Genomic DNA, 23267 nt, shown 5'->3' with positions numbered 1-23267 from the left:
GAATGGGAGCCAATTGCTGAATGTAACTGTAGCGGTTGCACAGAAGGGACCTGGGGAAACGTCAGGTGTGTTTGCAAGGAGGTTTATTAACAGGGAGATTTCCCCATTTTCCAGGGCAAAGTAAATACGTTATGTAACAGAAAAATTATCAAGTCTCACAATCACTGGTGTAGCTTTCAACACAGAGTGATCCACAGTCCCTCTTGCTCTTCACTCCAGGCCCTTGGTTCTCGTGGCATCTGGGTGTACCCGGTAACTCCCTCGGACCTTAGGTCAGGCAAAGAAAAAGAAATAAACGACCAGGGATTACTGTTGTGTTTTCGTATACTCCCATATGTGCTATCGTCACCAAAACCGCTCGGGTAATGAGGGATGGGAAACGTGAGGAAATTCGACGCAGTGTAAATCCAAACAACACATGCGTGCCCTAGTTCCCGGTGCCTCCCCACCAACCCGACCAAAACGAGACCCACAAGGGAACTTGCCTTGAGCCACAACCTGTGTCCAGGGCCGTGGCGAAAGGACCCGGGGCGTCCTCCTTCCCCTGCGGACCATTGGGCTTTTTGGCACTGCATAAAGCTCTTTCTTCGGTCTCCGTCCTCTCAGTTTCGCCGTCTCCGTCTTCTTTCACCATTTTCTCTTCGCTCCTCGTCTTCCTACGCACTTTCTCCTCCTCCGGTGTCGCCACACTCAGCTCCGTCCTTCCGTCCCTTTTCTCGTTCCTCCTTGATGACGTCAGGGGTTCCTCCTCGATTCTCCCAGCTGCAGCTAGACCGCTAACCTCTTCCGGTTCGGCTGGTGAGTGGGCACTGTCTGCTGGCTGGTTCCGGTCTGTTCCGCCTCCGTCCCACTCACAGTAACATTTATAGAAATCTGCTGGTAGACAATCAGGCCCTGGGGCTGTAGCCCTACTCCTCAATGGCAGCAGCCAAGAATTCTCTGTGAGAATCATTGATCCACCCAAGGGCTGTATCTTCAAAATAGAAAGCTATGTCTGGCGGGTCACGGCTAGACGTGTGGTATAGTGCAGTATAATATGTTGAGAAGACGTTATGGATCTCCAGTGAATCTGTGTGCCTAATGCCCTCTTCGTCAAGTATTACCAAGATCTGATTAGCGAATCTGGGGATCCTAGTTACATCAACCAGGGCACTGCCAGGATGTGCCCCCTCCCTGTAGGACCTATGAGTATGGTATTTCAAGCGGAATTTATCCTCACGCTCCACCTCCAACAAATATTCAGTCAGTAGCTCTTTGAGCCGTGCCTTTTGGTGCGGGCAGAGATGGACGCCAGTTGCTCCTCAGCTTGTTTAATGTCTTTCAATAGTTTAAGATATGCCTATGTCCCCTACCAACTTTTATTTGATTTGTCTTTTCTCAGGTGCACGAGCTTGGACGTGCAGTGTAAAGTGACACACGCATAGAAGCTTTTCAAAGTTAGATATTTGGCCCTGATTCCGAGTTTGCTGGAATCCACATGCTCTTCAGGGTATCAGATAAATAGTGATACACTGGGATAAATTACGATAAATTACACCAGTTACATGTTTCTGAGGCTTAACATGTGGATTTTACTGCTAACACAATCTAGATGGTGTGATTCCAGTGCGTGTTTTCACTCAGACCCCCGAACGCAGCAACAAAGCAGCAGCAGAGCGGGAGTAGGAGCAGGAGCGGAGGGTGCGGGAAAACGTTCTGATACTGCTAACGGCTGCTACCGGCTCCTGCTAATCACCCCTGCACCCCTGCAGAATGAAACTAACAGAAACCAACGATAACGTGGCAGATCGGTAGACTGATTGCCGGCGGGCAGCGGCCGCGGCTGCGACTGCGGTCGGAAACGCTTCTGATCTGGCGTTCTTTGATCACGACCGAGTGCCGCAAGCTGGCGCGAACCGCCGAGAGCTGCCGGTAAAATTGCTGTGAGACGCCGGTCACGAGGACCTAAGTTCAACGTCAGTTCTTGGCAGTATTTGGCAGCATTCAGCAGCATTCCTCCAAAAAAACACTCAGCTCCCTTGTGACCTACTGCCCGTGCCAGCCTAAGACGGCAAATTGACATCCCTGTGGAGCACGGCTAAAGTGGAGCCTACCCTGGCATGCACTGAAAACGTGTACCGTATCGGGTGACTAGGGGGGCACAATTTGAGCCCGGAGAATTGCTCAGAGTGCTCAGAGTTGCCTGGTGACTGAGGGGAGAGGAGGTGACCTGAAAGGATCCCGAAATAGGCCTAAGGGCGACAGACAGCAAGCCAGTAAGCAGGTGGGCATGTAGATATGAAGGCATGAAAGAGGCTGTAGGTGGCTAGGTGTGTTGGTGCATCCACAGCTGTAGAGGGCAGCTGGGGCAGCTGGGAGTCATCTCAGCTGTGGTGCTTCAGAGCACACATATTCTGGCCCTGGTGCTCCCACAAAGATAATCTTTTACCCCTCAGAATCCCCTGTGGACCTCTGGATCATCGCATTAGTAAAAAACTATATCAGCACCATTGAAATATAATATAATAGGAGAAGGCTCGATCTACTTTCTTCCCCCTTCTATCTATCTATCCTCACTGAACCACGAACGGGGGGGGGGGAGTTCTTAGCTGATCCTAACTTTGGTCTTCACTCTACAACAAAGCAGTATGGTCTATAAAAGACTAGGGTCCTGCACTATACATATGAAAAAAGTGGGTGCAGCACGAGCATCAGTCAACTACAAGAGTACATGGCTGTTTGTTGTGTTTCTTTTTCTTTAAAAGCGCTTAGAGACCAGTGGTGATTTGCGCTATACAAAACTATAGTAACATAACCTAACATAACATATAATGTCTCAACATGGAGCATCGGTACCGATAGAGAAATCTTTAATAACAAATTTCTTCTCGCCTACAACGACAATAACTACAGATACCCCTAAAAAGTCTCCTCAAGAGGACCAGATAGACAATTTGCAACCACAGTTAAAGGAAAATCTGGTGTTATAACAGAGGGCTTAGTTTTCAAAGCCCTTCCTCTCAAGGATGTAGCTTTTCAAAATACTCAATTGTTGGATCCTTCGAAAACTCATGACTTTACAACGTCCCAGGAGCCTAAAGAGATTGAGAATCTCTCGCCTATGAAAGACCCCCCAGGGATATTTATTATAACAGAAAACCAGGAGGGCCTGGGACAAATTGCAACAACAGATTTCACTCTTCCGGATCTTAATTAAATTTTTCACCCACTAACTCTTGTTTCTAAAGATGCTAAAAAACAACCAGTCTGCATATTATCTAGCACTCCGAGCAACTTGCTAGAGCCAGATCAAAATTTCTCTCAATCTTCTGAGTTCCCGCCGTTTATCATGCCGCAATCAGCAAATAGTTAAGATCCTGTATCAAACAAAATTTTGTCACTACAGAGAATTATGATTCTATATTAACACTCTTGGAAAAGAATTTGGAAAACTCAGATCAGATTTTGGAAACTCAAACCAGAATCCGCCAATATCTCGTAGATAAAAGGAAAAAACAATTGACTCAATCAAATCAACCTGTTCAAACGACACACGTGCAATCTCTTATTCTACAGTATGACACACAGAAAAGAGAAGTGTCTCGTAAAGACCTCAGTCCCCAGCATTTCCCCATCACAAAAAAATGGGGCAAAGCAGAAGGAAACTCAGATGGAAAAGAGCCAAATACAAAAAATCAAAAAACGAATCCCCTAAATGGTGATGAAAGTTACTCCCTTCGAAAACTATTCAAAGACACTGGCCCAGAAAGAGATAAGGGGAAAGCCATTCAAATCCCCAGATCTTTATTTCCAATTTTTCTAGTAAAAAAACAAAAAACTGGTCTCTCCCCCTCTCGAATAATTGATATGAGAGGTGATGGGGAAGCCCAAACCTGGAACCAATCATTTCAACTGGAACCCGTAAGAACACCTCATAAAAAGGAGAAATGCAAGACCGAGAAAAAAAACAAGACGAAGCTGACAAAGAAAAGAACAAAACAGAGAATATCGAAAAGAGCTTCACGAAAAGTAAAATTTCTCTAAGTAAGCCCAATAGAACAAGATGGGGAAGAAACCAACCACATCAAGAAGAGTAGTAACGGATCACTCAACATTTGTCAGCTGTCACCTCCATAAATCTTTCTAATGGAAATAAAATAGACAGAAAAGTCTTAAATCCGCTAGCTCCAAATTTCCCATCAAATTGCTCAAAATCAAAAAAACATATAACAGAAGATAAACGCATCTATCAACATTTCCAGGATGATTCCGAAAGCTCAGTGGCCCGCTTAGAGTTTTGGTCAAATGTAGTTCCAGCTATTATAATTAAAGAAAAAGGCATTCTTCATAAAAACGGCTTTGATATTGCCATGCTTAAAAAGGCCAGCTCTGTATGCAAACAGATGAGGGATGCTAAAGAAATAAAAGACATCTCTAACAATATTTTAATCAGCAGAGCACAGAAGATAAAGAAAGGAAACACGCGCAAGACATCCCTCTGCAGATCTCTATAAAATATGGAGTCCGGCAATTCTGGAATGGATCGGACTCCTGGCAAAAGCCGCATCCGGAGGAAAGTTCCTGGGCTTGGATAGCGAAATCTCTGAACAGGAATAAGTTGGGCAAGGACTTGAAATTGCCTTTTTAGCGATAGGCATGCAATAGTGTCATGGAACATCACGGGAAAGACAACTCATAAAATGCTCTTTATTCTGGAACATTCACCGTCAATTGTGTTACTGCAAGAAACATGGTACATGACAACTTTCTCGCAAAAAGATTACTCTGTGTTTGTTAAAGCAGCAGAGTCTTCTAGAAGAGGTCATGCAAAAGGAGGCCTAGCAATCCTACTGAGAGAAGAGATAGACTAGGACCCGGAGGAAATTGAGCTTTCGCTCCCAAATGTCCAATGCATTAGCATTAAGTGCCGGAAAGAAAGAATGGAGACTTCATCTAACCTCATACTTTTTAATATATATTTTCCACTTAGCAGTAAAACACAAAAATAATAAATCATTCTGGAACATAATCTCTGCACAGATGGGGATACAAAAATCTGCTCAAGGGACACCAGTATCATCTTCTGCTGGGAAAAGTATATTATAAGGCTCTATAAATCTAATCATCATCACCTCTTTTTCCCCGGACTGGATCAAGCACTGAAGAACCAACCTGAGCAGGAACCAATGAAAATTTCAGCCGCACAAATCTCTGTTCTGATATCCTCCGCCAGGACTTCAGCAGCGATAGGACCAGATAAGATTCCAATTAAAATTTTACAAAATAACACTGATGGCTGGGGTAAATTCTTAGCCCTACTCTTCCAACATTGCCTGAAAAGCTGAGAAATTCCAGAATCTTGGCAAGGGAGTGTGGTGGTTCCCCTCCTAAAAAAAGGCACAAGAACGAATACTGCAAATTATAGGCAAAAAGCTCTTCTCGACGTTACCGGCAAGATCTTTGCTGCTTGCGTTTTGGAGCACTTAAAAGACTGGGCTTTTTTGAAAAAAGTGGTCCCAATGTATCAGGCTGGGTTTCACCCAAAACATTCTACATTGGACAATATTGCTGTGTTCCAAACAGTGCTTGATAAGTTTGTTAAGTTAAATGCTCAAATTTTAAATTTTGCTTTTATTGATTTTTCGACAGCGTTCAATAGTGTAGATAGATTGACACTATGGAGAAAATTGGCTAATATGGGGATTCCCAAAGATCTCTTAACAATAATAATCTCTCTTCACACATCAACATGGTGCCGAGTCCAAATGGGGGGAGAAAAAGGCCTAACCAAACCCATCCCTTTGCGGAACGGGCTGAAACTGGGATGCTCATTAGCTCCCCTATTGTTCTCCATCTACAATAGCGATCTCCCGGGGCGTCTTTCTCAAATTAAAAATTACCCTCCTAAATTAGCTCAAGTTGATATACTCTGTTTAATGTATGCCGATGATATTGTTATGATCAATCAGACCCTGCAAAAACCCTAAATGAGTTAAATCTTTATGCAACTGAAAATTTTCTGGTGCCAAATATCACTAAAACTAAAGCACTCCCCTTCAGTGGCAGAAGGAAGCCTTTACCTTATATTTGGTCTTTAGGAGACAAACCGATAGAGACTGTAAGAGAGTATGTTTATTGGGGTCGTATTTTTACTTCTAATCTGCTAGATACAGCCTACCTGCAACACCTGAGTCGGAAGGCAGAATCTCACGTTGGGGCTTTACAGAGACTGCACCTCTCCACGGGAAATAGACACTTTACACCAATGTTGGAGGTCTATGGCATGAAAATCCATCCGATTTTATCATATGCCATGGAATATACATAAATTAAAACATGGCAATCTATAAAAGCAAAGGAAGGGACCATACTCCGAAAATTGTTAAAAGTGTAGCAGTCTGTACCAGTTCAAGCCCTAGGTCTTGAGCTATCGGTAACGGGAATCTCAGCCAGAGTTATTTCTAATATTATTAGGTGGGTGTACAATTTATTACATGCAGCGCCAGACATCTGTTAAAATTTGAGACTTTTAGAGAGGAAGCGTCTGGGTATACTTTTAATAGGAATATGGTGAAAGCCTTTGAGGTTTCTCAATGCACAGTTGCACTTTTACAGGAGTGGTCCCCAGCACACTTGAAATTGTTTTTAAAGCATCTGGCCCCTAGAATCAGTTATGAATCTGATAAAGAATATTGCATTCAATTGAAGCATTATAAAGTGTTTACAGAACAAATAGAATTCAAAACCTATGCTCCCTATTTGCGTTTTCTATTAGAGTGCGGAGTAAGGCGTTGTCTCCTACTCTTACGTTTGGGTATAATCCCTTAATGCGAATTGTTTAGCTAGCTGGGAAGGTACAAATAACCCCAAAGGCTTATGTGAATTATGCAAAGGTGGCCAACAAGATTTGCTTCACGTTTTACTATTATGTCTCAATGTGAGTATGGTTGCGGCACAATGACGTTATATAATTCCAATCCAATTAAAGTATAACGCATTCTAATTACATTGTGTAACTCTCCTGTTAATGAATTTGCTTGCCATAACTTGTTTAAGTTTTTAAAAAGCTTTCTGAAGCTGTTCTAAGCTATAAGCACAACCAGAAGGTCTTATCTTATCTTAATTGAATGTTGTATGGGTAGGTGGTAGAATATTGCTACTGTACCATCTTATAGTGTGTTTTAAAAGCACAGGTTTTTCATCTTAATCATTTTTAAGAGTATTAATAATAATGTTAATTCTGTATTTGTTAATCCCAGTAGAGGTCTTGATCAAATAAAAATGTACTTACTTTACTGACTTACTGACTTTAGTGCTTCCTCCACCAAAATCTGCATGGCACAGTAAATGCTATACACCTTTCCCCTGTTAAATTTCAGCAGGCATTACCTGCCAAAATGTAACAATGAGAGAGATATTTAATTCATACGGTGATTATCGAGTGAAGAAGATATCACGAACTCGTTATTCCAGCCCATGGGCAAATAGCGGCCCACTCAGATTGGAAAACCCACTCACAGTGGGGGTTTTAGCATTCGGCCTATATTTTTCAGTTTTTCCTGTACCCTGTTGTTTTTGCTTGGCATTTCTCTTATGCCATTGTATGTGATTTTTATGCCGATGTGTCGTGTTCTTTACAAAATGCTCAGTGGCTCACAGGCTTGTACGCCTCATACAACACCACTCTATAAATAAATAAATAAATAAATAGAATAAAAAATAAGAAAATTGAACTTTGCCCAAATTAGCTTTATTGGCTTAGAATATTCAAACTAAAATGCAGTTCTTCTAGGATGCCGAACCAATATAGGGATATAGTCGCTGCACTAGTTGCGATATTGTATCTGATATATCAGGTGTCATGTAATACATGGACATGTTTCTTATGTGCTTTTAGAAATTAGTGTTTGAAAAAGTTGTTTTTAATTCCTTCAAATTTCCTGCAGGCTTTATCATTGGAAGAAAATAATATAGTTGACTTATGTCACACCAGTCAATCTAGAAGTATATTCAAGTGATTTCAAATTAGTAAACAAATCATCTGGAAACCCATGAACCAAACTTGATAACCTGTATTATTTGTGCTTGCGCTATTTATGTTGCACATTGGTTATTAGTCTTAAATTTGTATGTTCTGTTCTTTCCAGGTTCTGCAATTTTGCTTGAACAAGAAATTCCGCAAACCATTACATCTCGAATGTTTGCTACTGAAATTCTAGGTCTGCCAGTACCCTCTCCGCAGGAACTCACCTATGAAGACACTGCGAACAACATGGCCTTAACAGCAGACGTGTGTTGAAAAGGGTGCGACCGTCCTTATTGGTGCAAGGCCTTAATCTTCAGCCAATAGGATTGCGCCATTCCTGAACAGTAGATATTTTAACTCGCGCTCTGCCAAAGAAAGGCTGACTTTCACATTTGTAAAAAATGAAAATGAACTGTAAAGGAACGAATAAGGGTATTGGCTTCAAATCTCTTGTCTTGAAGCTTAGCATCATCCATAGACCTTACCTGTATCCTGTCTGTTTGTGAATGAGTCACTTTTTCTTTCTATTAACATACAATGAACAGTGAAATGACAGAATCACATAGAGCGTATTATGATTCATAATAGGTATACACAGTGTTTACATTAATGGGAAATTCATATGTGAATTTAAACATAAAATAATATTTTTTTAGACCTTGTCTGTTGAGTTGATGCTTTGTGTAGCGCTCGAGTATATCAACGGTGTTGTAAAAAAAAGTATTGATTTAAAAGACACTCAGGTCTGTGAATTAACATGTTCTCTTATTAGCAGAAGTTCTTAACTCATTAATAACATATTTCTGCTGTGGCCATGCAAGATGTAGCGCCCATGGCGTTTAAAGAAAGACAGTTGCTTATACTCATGAAATGTGTTCCTCGATTAGGGAAAAAGGGGCCTTTTGCACACGCACAAATTCACAAACCAAATCTGCATGAACATATATGCCCTGTGTGCACGCAGTTTGTCTTGGTACACGTATATTGACTCCATCACAAAGTTTGAGCACCCATGTGAACCAGGAGCCAGGGTAGACGTGTATTCCAGTGCGTTCCTTATTCACAGAGGGATGGACTGAACTCTGCACCTTCTACAGTTCCCTCTCCCTGTGTCTATGTGACATCAGCAGACGTCCCATGCCCCACTCACGATGCTCACCTGGTTCGTATGAGCCGATGCCGATTTGTAACTGCAGGGGGCGCGCGTCTGCTGCTTTGTTATACATGGAGTTTCGGGTGCACCTTCTCCTCCCGTCTTTTGCGATTCTGGACACCTTTTTTTTGGAGAACTTTCGCATTTAATAGAACATTCTTCTAAACATGAAAGATGCTTAAGCTTTCCAATGTGTCCACAGGTAATATTTTAAAAAGACAATTAGATAAGATGCAAAATCAATTGCGAGCAAACAGAAACAGTCTGTATTGAAACTCTTAAAACAATACATTTAGTTACGTTAGCAATATTACGTCATATGCAAGTGTAAACCAAAGTTTTAGTGCACTCAACGTGCTCGTGAAAGGGTGAATGCTGCAATCCAATCTTGGTGTTTTTTCCTGTTCCTGTCTGTTTGCAATTGATTTTTCACTCTAGCTAATTGTATTTTTAAAATATTACCTTTTGAGACATTGTCGTTTATTAACAGATTCACCCAGGTCTCAGCTGGGTTTATGGGTTTTCTCCTGTTGTCTTCCTCATACCTGCCAACTCACACGGTGCCACCGTGTGACACACAATATCGACTCCCAGCACAAGGTGGCAGGGAAAACGAGCTGAAACCCATTGTAAATAGTGGGGTTCAAGCTCGGTTTCTGAGGCTTTGAACTACTGACGTCCATTAAGGGCTGTGAAAACACCCCAGGACATCAGCACCAGCCTCAGCAAGGTTTTTATTTTTATTTTTTGGGAGGAACGGCTTGGTGGGGTAGGGTCAAAAGTGCCCAGTAAGTACATACCTGCACGAGGCCGCACCCCCATTCAAGGCCCGACCCCCTCCTCACACAGTGAGATTGTTCTTCAACTTGGCAGGTCTTTCTTTCCTGTTGTAAGCTGTCCAATGAACATATTCTCTTGAGAACATAACTGCAAAGAATTGTAACTGCTATAAACAGTATTGAAAATATCCATATTTTCGAATGCAGTATTTGAATCACTCTTCTGTTAACTGACATAATCTACTAAGGAGTATGACACCATTGAAGCAACTGAAGATTATTTATGTAGCTGTGTATATATCCATATTTCTATTTATCACAATTTTTCGAATTGGTAAATAATTGCAGTTTTGTGCTAGATAGGCCAGCAAAATGTGGATTATTGGCATGTACAACTGTGTGCAAAATATCTATAGGGCAAACTAACTGAGATTTATTTTAGAAAGCCTAAGAGACAATTGCAGCTGACCGAATTGCTAATTTTGCAAATTTGGCAATTTTACTCACAATCTTAGTTTAGCTTTGTATTATTATTTGTATTTAAATCGACCATTCCGTATCTTTTTGGATTTAACTACAAGTCACACAATAAAAGCAGTGCTAACAAAGAAAATACCTGCCTTATCAGTTAGCAAAGAATCAACTCCCTTTCTACTTTTCATTTTTTTTAAATTAAACTGTATTTTTTCCAAGTCGAGTTGTGTCAAAGGGCTTATACATTTCGTAAAAGCCCTGACTTTGGATAAATGTAAAAACATGTTGCTTAACGTGTCTGAAAATGATACATGTTTATCAACCCCTAGTAAGCAATACTTGTCAAACAATACGTACCGATTGTGCAGTATTTTTCAGACTGGGTGTAACAATTCATTTTTAGTAATGGCTTTGCTCTTGTAGTTAGTCCTGCAGTACATAACTTGATAGGGGTGTACTTTGGACACGTGGACATGCATCACTGACTCCAGCCAGTACTGTGGGCGCTGGTATAATCAGCTCTTTGCTCCTGTACGCTATAGTTTTGCCTTTTCAAGTGGCTTACATTTTTAGGTTCAAAATAACCTCCAGTTATGCATCAGTGTCAGTTTTTTGACCTTTTAAATGCAACAATTGTCTGTCCTGTGGCCCTCATTAATGTATATTTTTCTTTGTAGCAAAACATGCAAAGAAATCACAAGTTGTTGGGAAATCTCAAACACGCCTAGATTTTCTACCTTTTATTGGTGCAACGCAAAATAAAATGTGGCAGTGAAGGTACAAAGGATAAGCTGTTGGAGTCCCACAGACTCCTTCACATGGCAATGGTAAATGGAATATGGGTAAGTGAGTCGGTCACTCAGCTTTGATGACACTGACTTTCTAGGAGCTATCAGATGGTAAAAGTCACACGTTAATATAACCCCAGGTGAAAGTGCAGGAGTTACAAGTGTGGTGTGCGTTGTAGTGGTGGGATGTGATTTACCTTTTGGATAGGGAGCCAATTTGTGGGTTGTGTGGTACAGCCATCCCACGTGCTATGCTGCATTGCCACGGTTAGGCATGGGGGTTCTTTGTGTGCCTCTGCCACCTAAATAAAATACCATGTATTTAGGAATTTTGCAAAGTTAGCTATGCCTGAAGATCTGGTACAGAAATACTAGTTTTTGGTATACACCCTTTTCCCCAATAGTATGTCTGAAAACCTACTGCAGGTGCAGCGATGCAGACACACTACTGGGACCGTCAACTGATGCTACTCAGTGTCATATTCCTCCTGTGCGGTGTTTACAGTGGAGACATCGCACAAGCGCAACGGAGCCCCCTGTGCAAATGTACACTTCAAATAAATGCCACTGCTGTGGGTATTCAGAAACTTCCGAGGCAGACCACTGTTGGAACACCAGCTCAACGATTTACAAGTGCAGATTCGTCCGCACCTCTGGGAATACATCTGCCTTTTAAATACATCTTTTAAATACATCTGTACCCACCAGAAATTCCTAAGTGGGCCACTAGCGGGTGCACAAATGGTAAATTCAGCTGTAAACTTACACTTACGATTACATTTTCTTTTGTGAATCGAGCCAATTGCATCCAAATATTGCAAGCTTCTGACAGTGTTGGGCCAGAAGTTTAAAATGTTGTGCCATCTTCTCCCAATGCCACACCACAAGAAGGCTGTGTGACTACTCACAGGAAAACCGAGTGGCCATAGCCATTTTACCTGTAGCCCCAGTCTGTGCCAAAATGTTTAGCTATGAAATCCATGCTGCATTACTACGATTAGGCCTGGGGATTCTTCTTGTGTAAATGTTCTGCACTCCGATTTACAACTATGGAGTATTTAGGGAGGGGCCCAAGTACAAACCAAGGTTTCCATGGAAGGCATTGGATGACCTTGGGAGAGGGTAGCATAGTACACATGTTTATGGAAGAGGAATGTAGCTGTACAGCAACACCTGTGAATCCAACGAGGAGACCATGGATTGGTTGAGATTGTGTAGAGCAGGGTTCTCCAAAGTCGGTCCTGGAGGGCGGGATCCATGCCAGATTTTTAAGACCACTACATTTATCTAAATGGGGATATGCTAAAAATCTGGCATGGATCCAACCCTCCAGGATCAAATTTTGAAAACCCATTGTAGAGATAAAACAAATCCCAGCTCTTTGTCTTGTCTGTGTAGAGTACACCTATGGTTGTGTTGTACCAGCTGTTGGTGGGTGTGTGTGTCAGGGTCATAATTAGCAGAAACTAATGGTAAAGATGGCCATGCAGGTAAGTGACTATGCTGCATGCTTTGCACAGGACATGAGGTTCCCATGAGAAGGTTGGTAGAGAATGATGCTGCTGCGCAGTTTTGCATGCTATTTCAGAGGGTGTTTGCTGTTGGATGGTGTAATGGTAGAAGGGACAGTGAAGCAGCAGGTGTTTTAATGTGGAAGTGAAGGAAGCGTATGAAGTTTTTGTGAAGGGGGATATTGCAATTGTATTTGTTGGCCTCAGGGCAGGTTTGTTGAGAAACACTAAGTGATGAGAGTGTGAATGTATGCCATATCTGGCCATGTGGAGCATGGGCACATAAGAGTGACATGATATGATAATGTTAGTGATGTAAGGTTGTTGTGGTATTTAAGGATGCGGAGTTGACATACTGACAGTACAGCTGGATCACCCATTCTGCATGCTCATGATTGTGGTCGTAATTATGTAAGTTGGTTGGTCTCCACTTTTAGTGGAAGGGATTTTGGAATTGAGAGGTGCATATCTTTTAGGGTTTTGTCTTCACAAATGAATATCTAATATGCTTCGTTTGTAAAATACAGGGGCCTAAAGGTTTTCCTAGGAGCCCACTGCCAGTGCTGTCCAATGCCGGAGTTGCCAATTTCCAAGGCTATTTAGTCTTGCTTCTACTTCATGCCTCTTTCATCCCCCTACACGTCCTGTACCGTACCATACTCTTGGAGTCTCTGTTTGCCCCTTGTCCTCTATCTTTTCTTTCCTCCTTTCTCCTCTTGTCCTGTGGCAAAATCCGATAATAAAAAATAAGGACCTCCCTTTCCCCAAAATGAGTGCCGGAGCCCATCAACTGCAACTGCGTGCAAAAATGGAGGTCCGGGTCTGACATGTAGCATGTCAAGATATATGTTCATGAATGTATGATGTATTCATGCATGCATTTGCAATGCATGCCTTTACAACGAACATGTCATTACCACGCATTCCATTACAACATAAGTCAATACAACAACTTGCTTTAGGGAAGCGCTGAAGTTTGGAATATTATATTTTACTATTCCAACTCCAGTCTGTGCAACAGTAGGGAAGGTGTAGGATTTAAAATCCAACAATGAGTTCCCTAAAGCAAGTTGTTGTAACGACTTGCGTTGTAACGGAACGTATGGTAACCACGCATTTGTTGTAGTGCCAGCATTGTAATGGCACTGCGTTGTTGTGACAGTGTTGTTAATGCTGTTTCCCTATATTCATATCTGAGTGGCTGTGTATTGAAATGAGGAGTGATCCACCCAGTGGTGGCATCGGGAGATTTCAAAACAGGACAATGCCTTTCGCAGGCTTCTAGGGCTGGGACGTAGTCTGTTTTTTTACATGTGAGGTTTTGGCTGACATGTGACTGACTTTAACCTAGCTCAGTCTGCCTTTCATAAGCAGAACTGGTCACAAAACCTCCATATTCACTCGTTCTTTCTGGAGGTGTGCCAGCATTCTGCTTGCACTTTGTGACGTACGATTCCTCACTTACTGAGTAGATTGGAAAACATGTCCAGTCCGGGAGCTGCTGTGTTCTTTGAGGGCTTATAAAAGTACATATGGCTTGCTTATTTGGTGTGAGTTTATAGTGCATGCCATGTCGCCTCACACCTGTCTGTATCGTTCAACCCCTTTGTCTCGTACAGTGGCTCGGTATCGCTGACTCTGCATTAAAAAGGCCTTCATCAATATAGATGGAAAGGGCAGGAGCAGTTTTGATCTGCCGTCGCAGATTGAACATATATCTACAGAGGCAGTTGACCGCAACACCAGCACCCTGCTCGACAACCTCGCCAACCTGGGACTCAAGCAACTGGTGTCCACCCCCACCCACCTCGCCGGACACACACTCGACGCAGTCTTCTCTTCCAGCACAGACATCGACTTCAGCCACGCCACTGAGCTTCAATGGACGGACCACAGCTGCGTCCACTTCACCTTCAAGAGAACGACGACCCACCACCACCAGCAACAGGCCGCCCGCAGAAGCTGGAACAAGATCACAGCACACCAGCTCGCCACCTCCCTGAGCCAGCACCCTCCTGCCAGCTCAGCGAACCCCAGCCAGGCCGCCGACAACCTCACGAAGTGGATCAGCAACTGCGCGGACGAACTCGCCCCACTGAGGACCCCGCCTAGCAGACCCGGCAGCAAGAAGGCCCCATGGTTCACCGATGAACTCAAGAGCTCCAAGAAGAACTGCCGAGCCCTCGAGAAAGTCTGGAGAAGGGAACCGACACCGGACAACAGGACCTCCTTCAAACTTGCCACCCGGAAACACCACCAGCTGATCCGCGCCGCCAAGAAAACAGCATTCAAGGACCGGTTGGACAACAACGCACACAACTGCAAGGAACTCTTCAACATCGTGAAAGAGCTTTCCAACCCCAGCGCAGGAAACAACGACATCACCCCATCGCAAGACCTCTGCAACTCCCTCGCTTCATACTTCCACAACAAGATCGCGGACATACACAACAGCTTCAACAACCAACCAACGCACACCATGACAGAACAACCACCCCCCACCACCACCCTCAACGCCTGGACCCAGATCAGCACCGAAGACACCATCCACACGATGAACTCCATCCACTCCGGATCACCGACCGACCCCTGCCCTCACCACGTCTTCAACAAGGCCGACGCTGTCATCGCACCCCACCTGCGAGACATCATCAACACATCCTTCGACACCGCCACCTTCCCTGAGAGCTGGAAGCACGCCGAACTCAGCGCTCTACTCAAGAAACCCACAGCAGACCCCACCGAACTCAAGAACTACCGCCCCATCTCGCTCCTCCCGTTTCCAGCCAAAGTCATCGAGAAGACCGTCAACAAGCAGATGGCCGCCTTCCTCGAGACGAACGGATCCCTCGACCCCTCACAGTCCGGCTTCCGAGCCAACCACAGCACCGAGACCGCCCTCATCGCCGCCACCGATGACATCCGAGCCCTGATGGACAATGGAGAAACAGCGGCCCTCATCCTCCTAGACCTCTCCGCGGCATTCGACACGGTCTGCCACCGCACCCTAGTACGGCGCCTCAGCAACATCGGAATCCAGGACAAGGCGCTGGAATGGATCATCTCCTTCCTCGACGGAAGAACACAGAGAGTCCGCCTACCACCGTACAAGTCAGAGGCCTCCGAAGTCATCTGCGGCGTCCCCCAAGGATCATCTCTGAGCCCCACCCTCTTCAACGTCTACATGAGCCCCCTCGCGGCCATCGTACGCAAACACAACCTCAGCATAATCTCCTACGCCGACGACACCCAGCTGATCCTCTCCCTGACCAACGACCCCGCCGCCGCCAGAGCCAACCTGCACGAAGGGATGAAAGAGGTAGCCGAGTGGATGACGACCAGCCGCCTGAAACTGAACTCGGACAAGACGGAGGTCCTCATCCTGGGCTCCTCACCCTCCGCCTGGGACGACTCCTGGTGGCCTCCCGCCCTGGGCACCGCACCCAAACCGACAGACCATGCACGAAACCTGGGCTTCATCCTGGACTCCTCCCTCTCCATGACCAGGCAAGTCAACAACGTCTCCTCGGCGTGCTTCAACATCCTACGCATGCTACGGAAGATCTTCTGGTGGATCCCCACCGAGACCAGGAAGACCGTCACCCAGGCCCTCGTCACCAGCCGACTGGACTACGGCAACGCCCTCTACGCCGGTACCACCGCCAAGCTCCAGAAGAGACTCCAGCGGATCCAGAACGCCTCAGCCAGATTCATCCTCGACATCCCACGAACCAGCCACATCTCCGGACATCTGAGAGACCTTCACTGGCTCCCCGTCAACAAAAGAATCACCTTCCGCCTCCTCACCCACGCACACAAAGCCCTACACGACCGAGGCCCGAGCTACCTCAACAGCCGAGTCAACTTCTACGCTCCCAAACGCCACCTCCGATCAGCCAACCACGCCCTCGCCGCCGTCCCCCGCATCCGAAGAGCGACTACAGGAGGAAGGTCCTTCTCCTACCTGGCCGCCAAGACCTGGAACTCCCTCCCGACCGACCTGCGCCTGACCCAAGACCACCTCTCCTTCAGGAAGAAGCTGAAGACCTGGCTGTTCGAGCAGTAGTGGCCCCCCCCCCTCCCCCCCCCCCCCCCCCCCCCCAGCGCCTTGAGACCCTACGGGTATGTAGCGCGCTTTATAAGTGCCACTGATTGATTGATTGATTGAAAGGTCTGTGGTTGTTGTAGCCTTGAGGATATTTCACACATTGTTTAGGTCTGACATGTAACATGCACCATTCATGGCAACCATATTGAATTCTGTATATATTCTATACATACAGAAAGAGTTTTCCAATAAAAGAGGATTCTTGATATCCGAAGAGCGCAAAACATATTTGGGCTGTATGCAGAAGAAAGTCATTTATCTATGTCACAAATGGAGATGGCTGGAGATCTAAAACTGAAATCAACCTTATCTTGTTAAAAATCACATTCCACCACTCTAGAATTAAATCGGAGTCATTAAACATATGCAAGTATTATTAGGCTGAATTATCTTCTTTGCTGCTCCACTATTGAGCATCTTTCTTACAGTTTAATTTCTAAAGCTTCAAAGAGTCCAATAAACTCTCAAGAAGATGTTTGACTGTAATATCAGAAGCTGCAGGGTGGTACAGTGACCGCCTTTTGATGGGCCTAGAGCGGTTCTTCACCGTGGCACATCTACAGTGGCCCATGAGGTGGCTGGCGGGAGATACACTGACGGAAAGCAGAGCGATTAGACCTTCCATTAACATCCGTTTTTGCAAAGTCACTCAATATAAAATACTAAAATCATTTTTTTTTTAATGGACTGGCTGCTGCTTCTCAGCGCCCTCACTAAGGAACTTAGCAGACTACTAGCACAGGTTGCTAAGATCTTCTGGAACAGATGCATCGAGCCCAGGCAGAGACCGTTGCCTTATGTATTGAAGTTGGTTCTGAGGAACATACTGGGGGCCAAGGCCTCACTGGACGCTCATGACCCTACATCATCCCAAGACGCTGGGTGACACAGGTAGGCCCCCTGTATACCGATGGCGCCCTACGGTCGTTCCAAGAATTGCAAACTGTGTATGACTTGAGAGTGGGCCTCTTTTTGGTGCACACTGCGCTTGTACTAGAAGTGAATAATGCTTGGGGAGTGGGCCAAGAGGAGCCACCGCTGCACCGTGGACTGCAGCGTACCCTGGCTCATAGGCTGGGCAGGAGGGTGGTCATGATGCTGTATGCTGCCTTCAAGCATCCGACAGGAGTCATACCCTGTGTAGTAGGCCCAGGTGGGACGCATGCCTTGGGGGGGAGGTTTGGGGGGGACAGACGCACAAGCAATGGGGGATGACCTTCGAGCATTTCCAGTGGGCCTCACGTAACGCCCGCCTGAAATTCACACCGTTTAATTATCTCCATCACACATACCTCACACACCCACCGACTCCATAATATTTTCCCGTAAGTAACCCCAGTGTGCCTGCGGTGCAGACAAGTGGGAGTAACATTCCTATGCATAGTCTGAGATACCCGGGTCTGGCACAGGTGTGGACACGAGGTATGAACATATCTCGTAGATGATAGATGTGCAACTGTCCCAAGATCCTCAGTTGTGCTTACTGGGTATCGCAAAGCAGACAAAGCTTGCTAAACATTATCTGAAACTAGTAGACTTGGCTGTGGTCCTCTTTAAAGGACAGATTGCAATGTGATGGACGTGTGCGCAGCCTCCATCTGACCCTTGCTGGCTCCGGGTGGAGCATAAGTGGGCAGTGTTGACGAGGAGGGGCTGCAGCGACCATGCTTTGGGGCACATATGTGTTCAAAACGGCTGACCACCACATGGAGCGCTGATCACTGCTAGAGAGTAATATGGGCTGCCACTGATAGAAACCACACCCAGCCGGGGGGCATGTCGCTTCTGACACTCTTTCCCATGTCTAGTCGCCCCCTTGTCTGACACACATCACATGGTTCTGAGCCCCCCCCCCCCCCCCCCCCCCGCCCAACCTCTGCACTGCCAAGCCCCCCACTACTTGGTGCTCTTCGTAGACTTTATCCCCTTACATACTGCTGCCAAACTTACAACGGAACTAGTTCTTTGATCTTTGCGTTATATGCTTTATTGTTACTCTTGTGGTGATATGCTTTTGTCGATACACAAGCTAAACAGAATAACAGCGGATGACTGTTCCACCACACCACTGGAACACCGACCCTAAGTGACCATCAGACACACGGACTCACAAATTGTATGTATATTCATTGATCAACAATTGATGCAAGAACTTCAATGCTGTTTCTTACTTCACTGTGATATATATTATGTTAATAAAGACATATCCCCCAAAAATGTGAGTATTTTACTTTGAATTGACTGGCCGTTTTCCTTTTTGCCTTCGGGAATGATGTTAAATGGTAAATAAACCTTCATGGTTTGTCCTTGAATCTTGTCCTGTGTGGATCTTCCTATGCGAGTTCCTGGGTTTCTTTGTAATTTTGTGTTTTATGACTAGGGCTCCCTCCCTTTGGGACTCGCACATAGACCCAATTAGCCCTTCTATGGTAAAAAGCGCCAACATGGGAATTCCAACTGACACGGAAGATGTGTAAACAATTTATTACAGCCGTCTAGTCTCATCCATCAAATAACAATAACATGTTTGTGCATTCACCTAACTTTCGAACATATCCTTAAATTCAGGAATTCTAGAATTCTGGAATACGGGCCAAGAGATCATAAGGGACTGAGATTCATTCAAGTTTTCCTTGCCTGATATTGTTGGTTGTTGCAGTAAATGTAATAAGTGCAATGGATTTGCCCAGACGCGGGTTCTGTTCTCAGTATGCCATAGGCTCCAAACTATACTCAGCAATGCCACTCTGAGCAATGCTGTGGATAGGAATACTGCAGCATCCATAGACAGATGGAAAGGGGAGTTAGTGCAATGGCCAGGGCAGAGAGTTTGACTTTGCATGCAGAGGAGTGAAGAGGGATTCGAAGGAAACCAGTGGCACACTGATATCACTACTTTAGAAGAACAACTCATTTAAGCATGCAAGGTGTTTGAGGAATCTGGGATGGCAATGTTCGTGCATTCCCGCCTCTCTTGTCACCAGGGCTAACACAGGCGGAAAACATATTAAAGACCTTAACATGTTGATAATGCAGCAGAGCCAAGTTGAGGGAAAGGGAGATGATTTGGGTGGATTTGTTATAAGTCAGCAAAATGTCACATGATGCACCGAGAAAAATGAGTAAGGGACAACATTTTATATGTCTATATGTTCTGTTATGTTATGTTATTTTAATTTGTAATGCGCTTGGATACTCACGAGTGTCCCGGCGCGGTGCCTAGCAAAGGGTAAAAGCGTCCGTTTAGGCGAAAAGGTGTGTTTTCAAGTGTTTCTTGAATACTATTGGATCTTCAAGCAACAGAGGCCTTCCTTGTCAACGAACTGCCACCTTGCCTTGCCTCTGGTATTTGAAGCAGGTGACCTGAGCAAGGCGAGAATATGAGGAGAGCAGCGGTCAGGTACATATTTGCACTGTTTTACATTATGAAATAATGGACAGAGCAAACATGATAGGCAATTATACAATCATAGTATCAGTGACCACAATTTTTGTAATTTTTTTAAAATGTATATATATATATACACACACACACACTGTATAAGGACCATATGGAGGTAGTGTGGGCGAGGGCTAGTAGGGGGTATAGATTGCTGCATTGTGTTGTCAGAATGTCAGCACATGGCCTGCTGGCAGTGTTTGAAGGTATGTAGAGAGTGTCTGAGAGATATGTGATGTCTAATAACCAGCTGGGACTGTCTGAAAGGGAATGAGGACTAGCTGAAATGGTTAATATACAAATGGGTGTTTCAAGCCTGGCTCTAGCCTCAGAGTCTTTAAGGCCATACTATTGAGCTCTATATCTTGGGTGGGCCTGAGGTGTGTGAAAGGTGATTAGGTGTGTCTGAATGTAAATAAAGGCCTCTAGTGCACGGCTGGTGATCTGTAAAGGCCGTCTTGTGGTGTCAGAGCATATGCCAAGTGTGTGTGAGCCTAAGTGCCACAGGATATTGAAGCACCAGCTGTGTGTGTCTGCTAACCTGCTACGGGTCTCTAATGGTGAGATGGCTCTCTCTGAGAGCAATATGGAGGTAACTGAGCAAAAGCTGGGGGTCTTTGAACATCTCCCAGGGAAGACTGTTCTTGTTTACGGTCATTACAAAGAGGAGGGAGCTAAGGCAGAACATTTTCCTTAGGTCCAGCATCTCCGAAGAACCCAAATCTCTGATTAATGTTGTCATAAAAGAAAAATGTGTTTTGAGTTTCACTTTCTGTTACTGGGAAGCTACATACCTACTCCTGTGCTGTATGTTTGTTATTTACTATCATCTACACAATTCCCTGTTTGTTCAATAATATGTCATTTAATTTTTAGTAGAGGAATAGTGGGGTCACTTTCTGGACTGGAATCTAGCTTCCGGCCAAATTTGGTGTAATTCTGTTCAGCAGTTCTTTGTGGTATATCGTTCCAAAAAAGTGAATGGAAAATGCATGGGTAAATTTGTTTATGGGGCTCACCTTTTTTCTCAGCACTCAACCCTCGTTTCACAGATCACCCTGAAACTTTTGAGGAAGGAGCTATGGTAGATGAACTTTTATTGTGGAAAATTTCGCGAAGATTCTTCAAACAGTGTCAACGTTTTAGCAAACCAACAATTATCGTCATAAGGAAACACAGACCTAGTTATAAATACCTACTGGCACCGGCAAATGGGTTGTTGATAGATAGATAGATAGCTAGATAGCTAGCTAGATAGATAGATAGATAGATAGATAGATAGATAGATAGATAGAGACATATATATATATATATATATATATTTTTTTTTTTTTGGCCTGGGGGGGGGTCCAACGAAAAGTGGCTAGATAACATCATGATCTGGTCGAGATATATAGACGACCTGTTTGTCGTTTGGCGGGGTGACGTCTCCTCGGCTGAGGAGTACGTGGCAAAGCTAAACGACAACGAGTTAAATCTCAAATTCACCAGCACAATGAGCCAGACATCAATCCACTATCTCGACCTAGAGGTCTTTGTCAAGGAGAAAACCCTATGTACTAAACTTTACCGCAAGCCTACGGCTGGAAACACTGTATTACACGCGGCCAGCCACCATCCGAAAAGTATGGTTAGGAACATCCCCTTTGGAGAACTATTGCGCATCAAAAGGAATTGTTCGGATTCCAATGATTTTAGACAGGCGCAGAAAGGGGCGGTAAGCAGATTCAGAGAAAGAGGGTACTCCAAAACACTACTCGATGAAACAACCAAACGAGTAGACAGTATTGAGAGAAAGGACCTCTTACAGGCCACTGCCAGTAAGAAAACAGATGAGGGTACCACTAGGATGATCACCAGTTACAATATGAGATCGAACGAACTGGTGCACATATTTAACAAGAACTGGCACATCCTAGGCACAGATCCAACGCTTAAGGGACTGATACCAGACAGACCACCCATTACTTATAGACGCTGTCAGTCCCTGAGTGACCATCTAGTGAGAAGCCACTACACGGACCCCCCCAAAAGCACGAGAAACAAGCCAATCAATGGTTTCTTTCCTTGCATGCATTGCAAGGCTTGCAAGTTCAGCAAGAAGAGAACCAAATATGAAGGGAGGACGAATGACCCTAGGCCAATGAGAGAAATTAAGAAATTTCTGAACTGCAATTCAGAATTTGTAGTTTATTGCCTAGTTTGCCCGTGTTCGAAAAGATATATTGGTAGTACCATCAACCAAGCCAAAAAACGCATCCTGGAACATATGCGTGCCATCACCAATAAGGACAAGAACTACCCGGTGGCACGCCATTTTGAGACCCACCATGACAGTAACAGGGATCTGTTATCCTTCTATCTCATAGATCAACTTGATAGAAGGGAACGTGGTGGGGACAGGATAAGACTTCTTAGGGCAATGGAGTCCAGGTACATCATTGACCTCCAGAGCATGCAGCCGAAAGGGCTGAATAACGACGAGGAACTCTGGGTACACCTAGAATGAATTAACACCCACTCCCAGATTGGTTCAGGAGGAATGAAACTGAATTGCACGTAGAACAAGTAAGATCTGCAATCCCAAACACGCACACATTCTTTGAACCTGCAGCTCAATATACTGGTACCAAGAATTTACAAACATGGATTCTGGCCCATACAGGGCTCCATAATATGTGTTGACAAAATAAGGCACACATACACACCACCCATTTAGCCCATCCAGGGCTACACATAATGCACTAATATAGTACCTAAGTAAATATCAAATAATTTATACTCTTCTGGAAATGAACAGAATGAATTTATACCAAGTGAGGTGGACAGAAAGACAGAGTCAAAAGTCTTCTGTATGTGTATATATGAATGTTTGCTGACAATGTGCCTTACAATCAACTCAGTGTTTTTATCATTTTTATTACTATATACACTTTTGCACGGGCACTTTTTCTAAAAAGTCACTTCATACCCCTTGTTAATATGACGAAACAATGCTACAAACGAATTG

At 44.4% G+C, this 23267-nt stretch overlaps 1 protein-coding gene across 1 annotated transcript in view; it reads left to right on the top strand.

The window, feature by feature from the left end:
- The window catches only part of CFAP251 (cilia and flagella associated protein 251), a 663510-nt gene extending 654848 nt beyond the window's left edge, over positions 1-8662 (top strand). The window contains exon 22 of the mRNA XM_086942981.1: positions 8127-8662. Within this exon, the coding sequence (XP_086799107.1) occupies positions 8127-8278 (152 nt within the window). The 3' untranslated portion in view covers positions 8279-8662. The remainder of the gene's footprint in view (positions 1-8126) is intronic.
- The last annotated feature ends 14605 nt before the right edge of the window (positions 8663-23267 follow it).

Source organism: Lissotriton vulgaris, chromosome 11 (genome assembly GCF_964263255.1).
Source record: "Lissotriton vulgaris chromosome 11, aLisVul1.2, whole genome shotgun sequence".
Taxonomy (NCBI): domain Eukaryota; kingdom Metazoa; phylum Chordata; class Amphibia; order Caudata; family Salamandridae; genus Lissotriton; species Lissotriton vulgaris.
The sequence above is the reverse complement of the archived record's forward strand: the minus strand, read 5'-3'. Positions and strand labels throughout refer to the sequence as shown.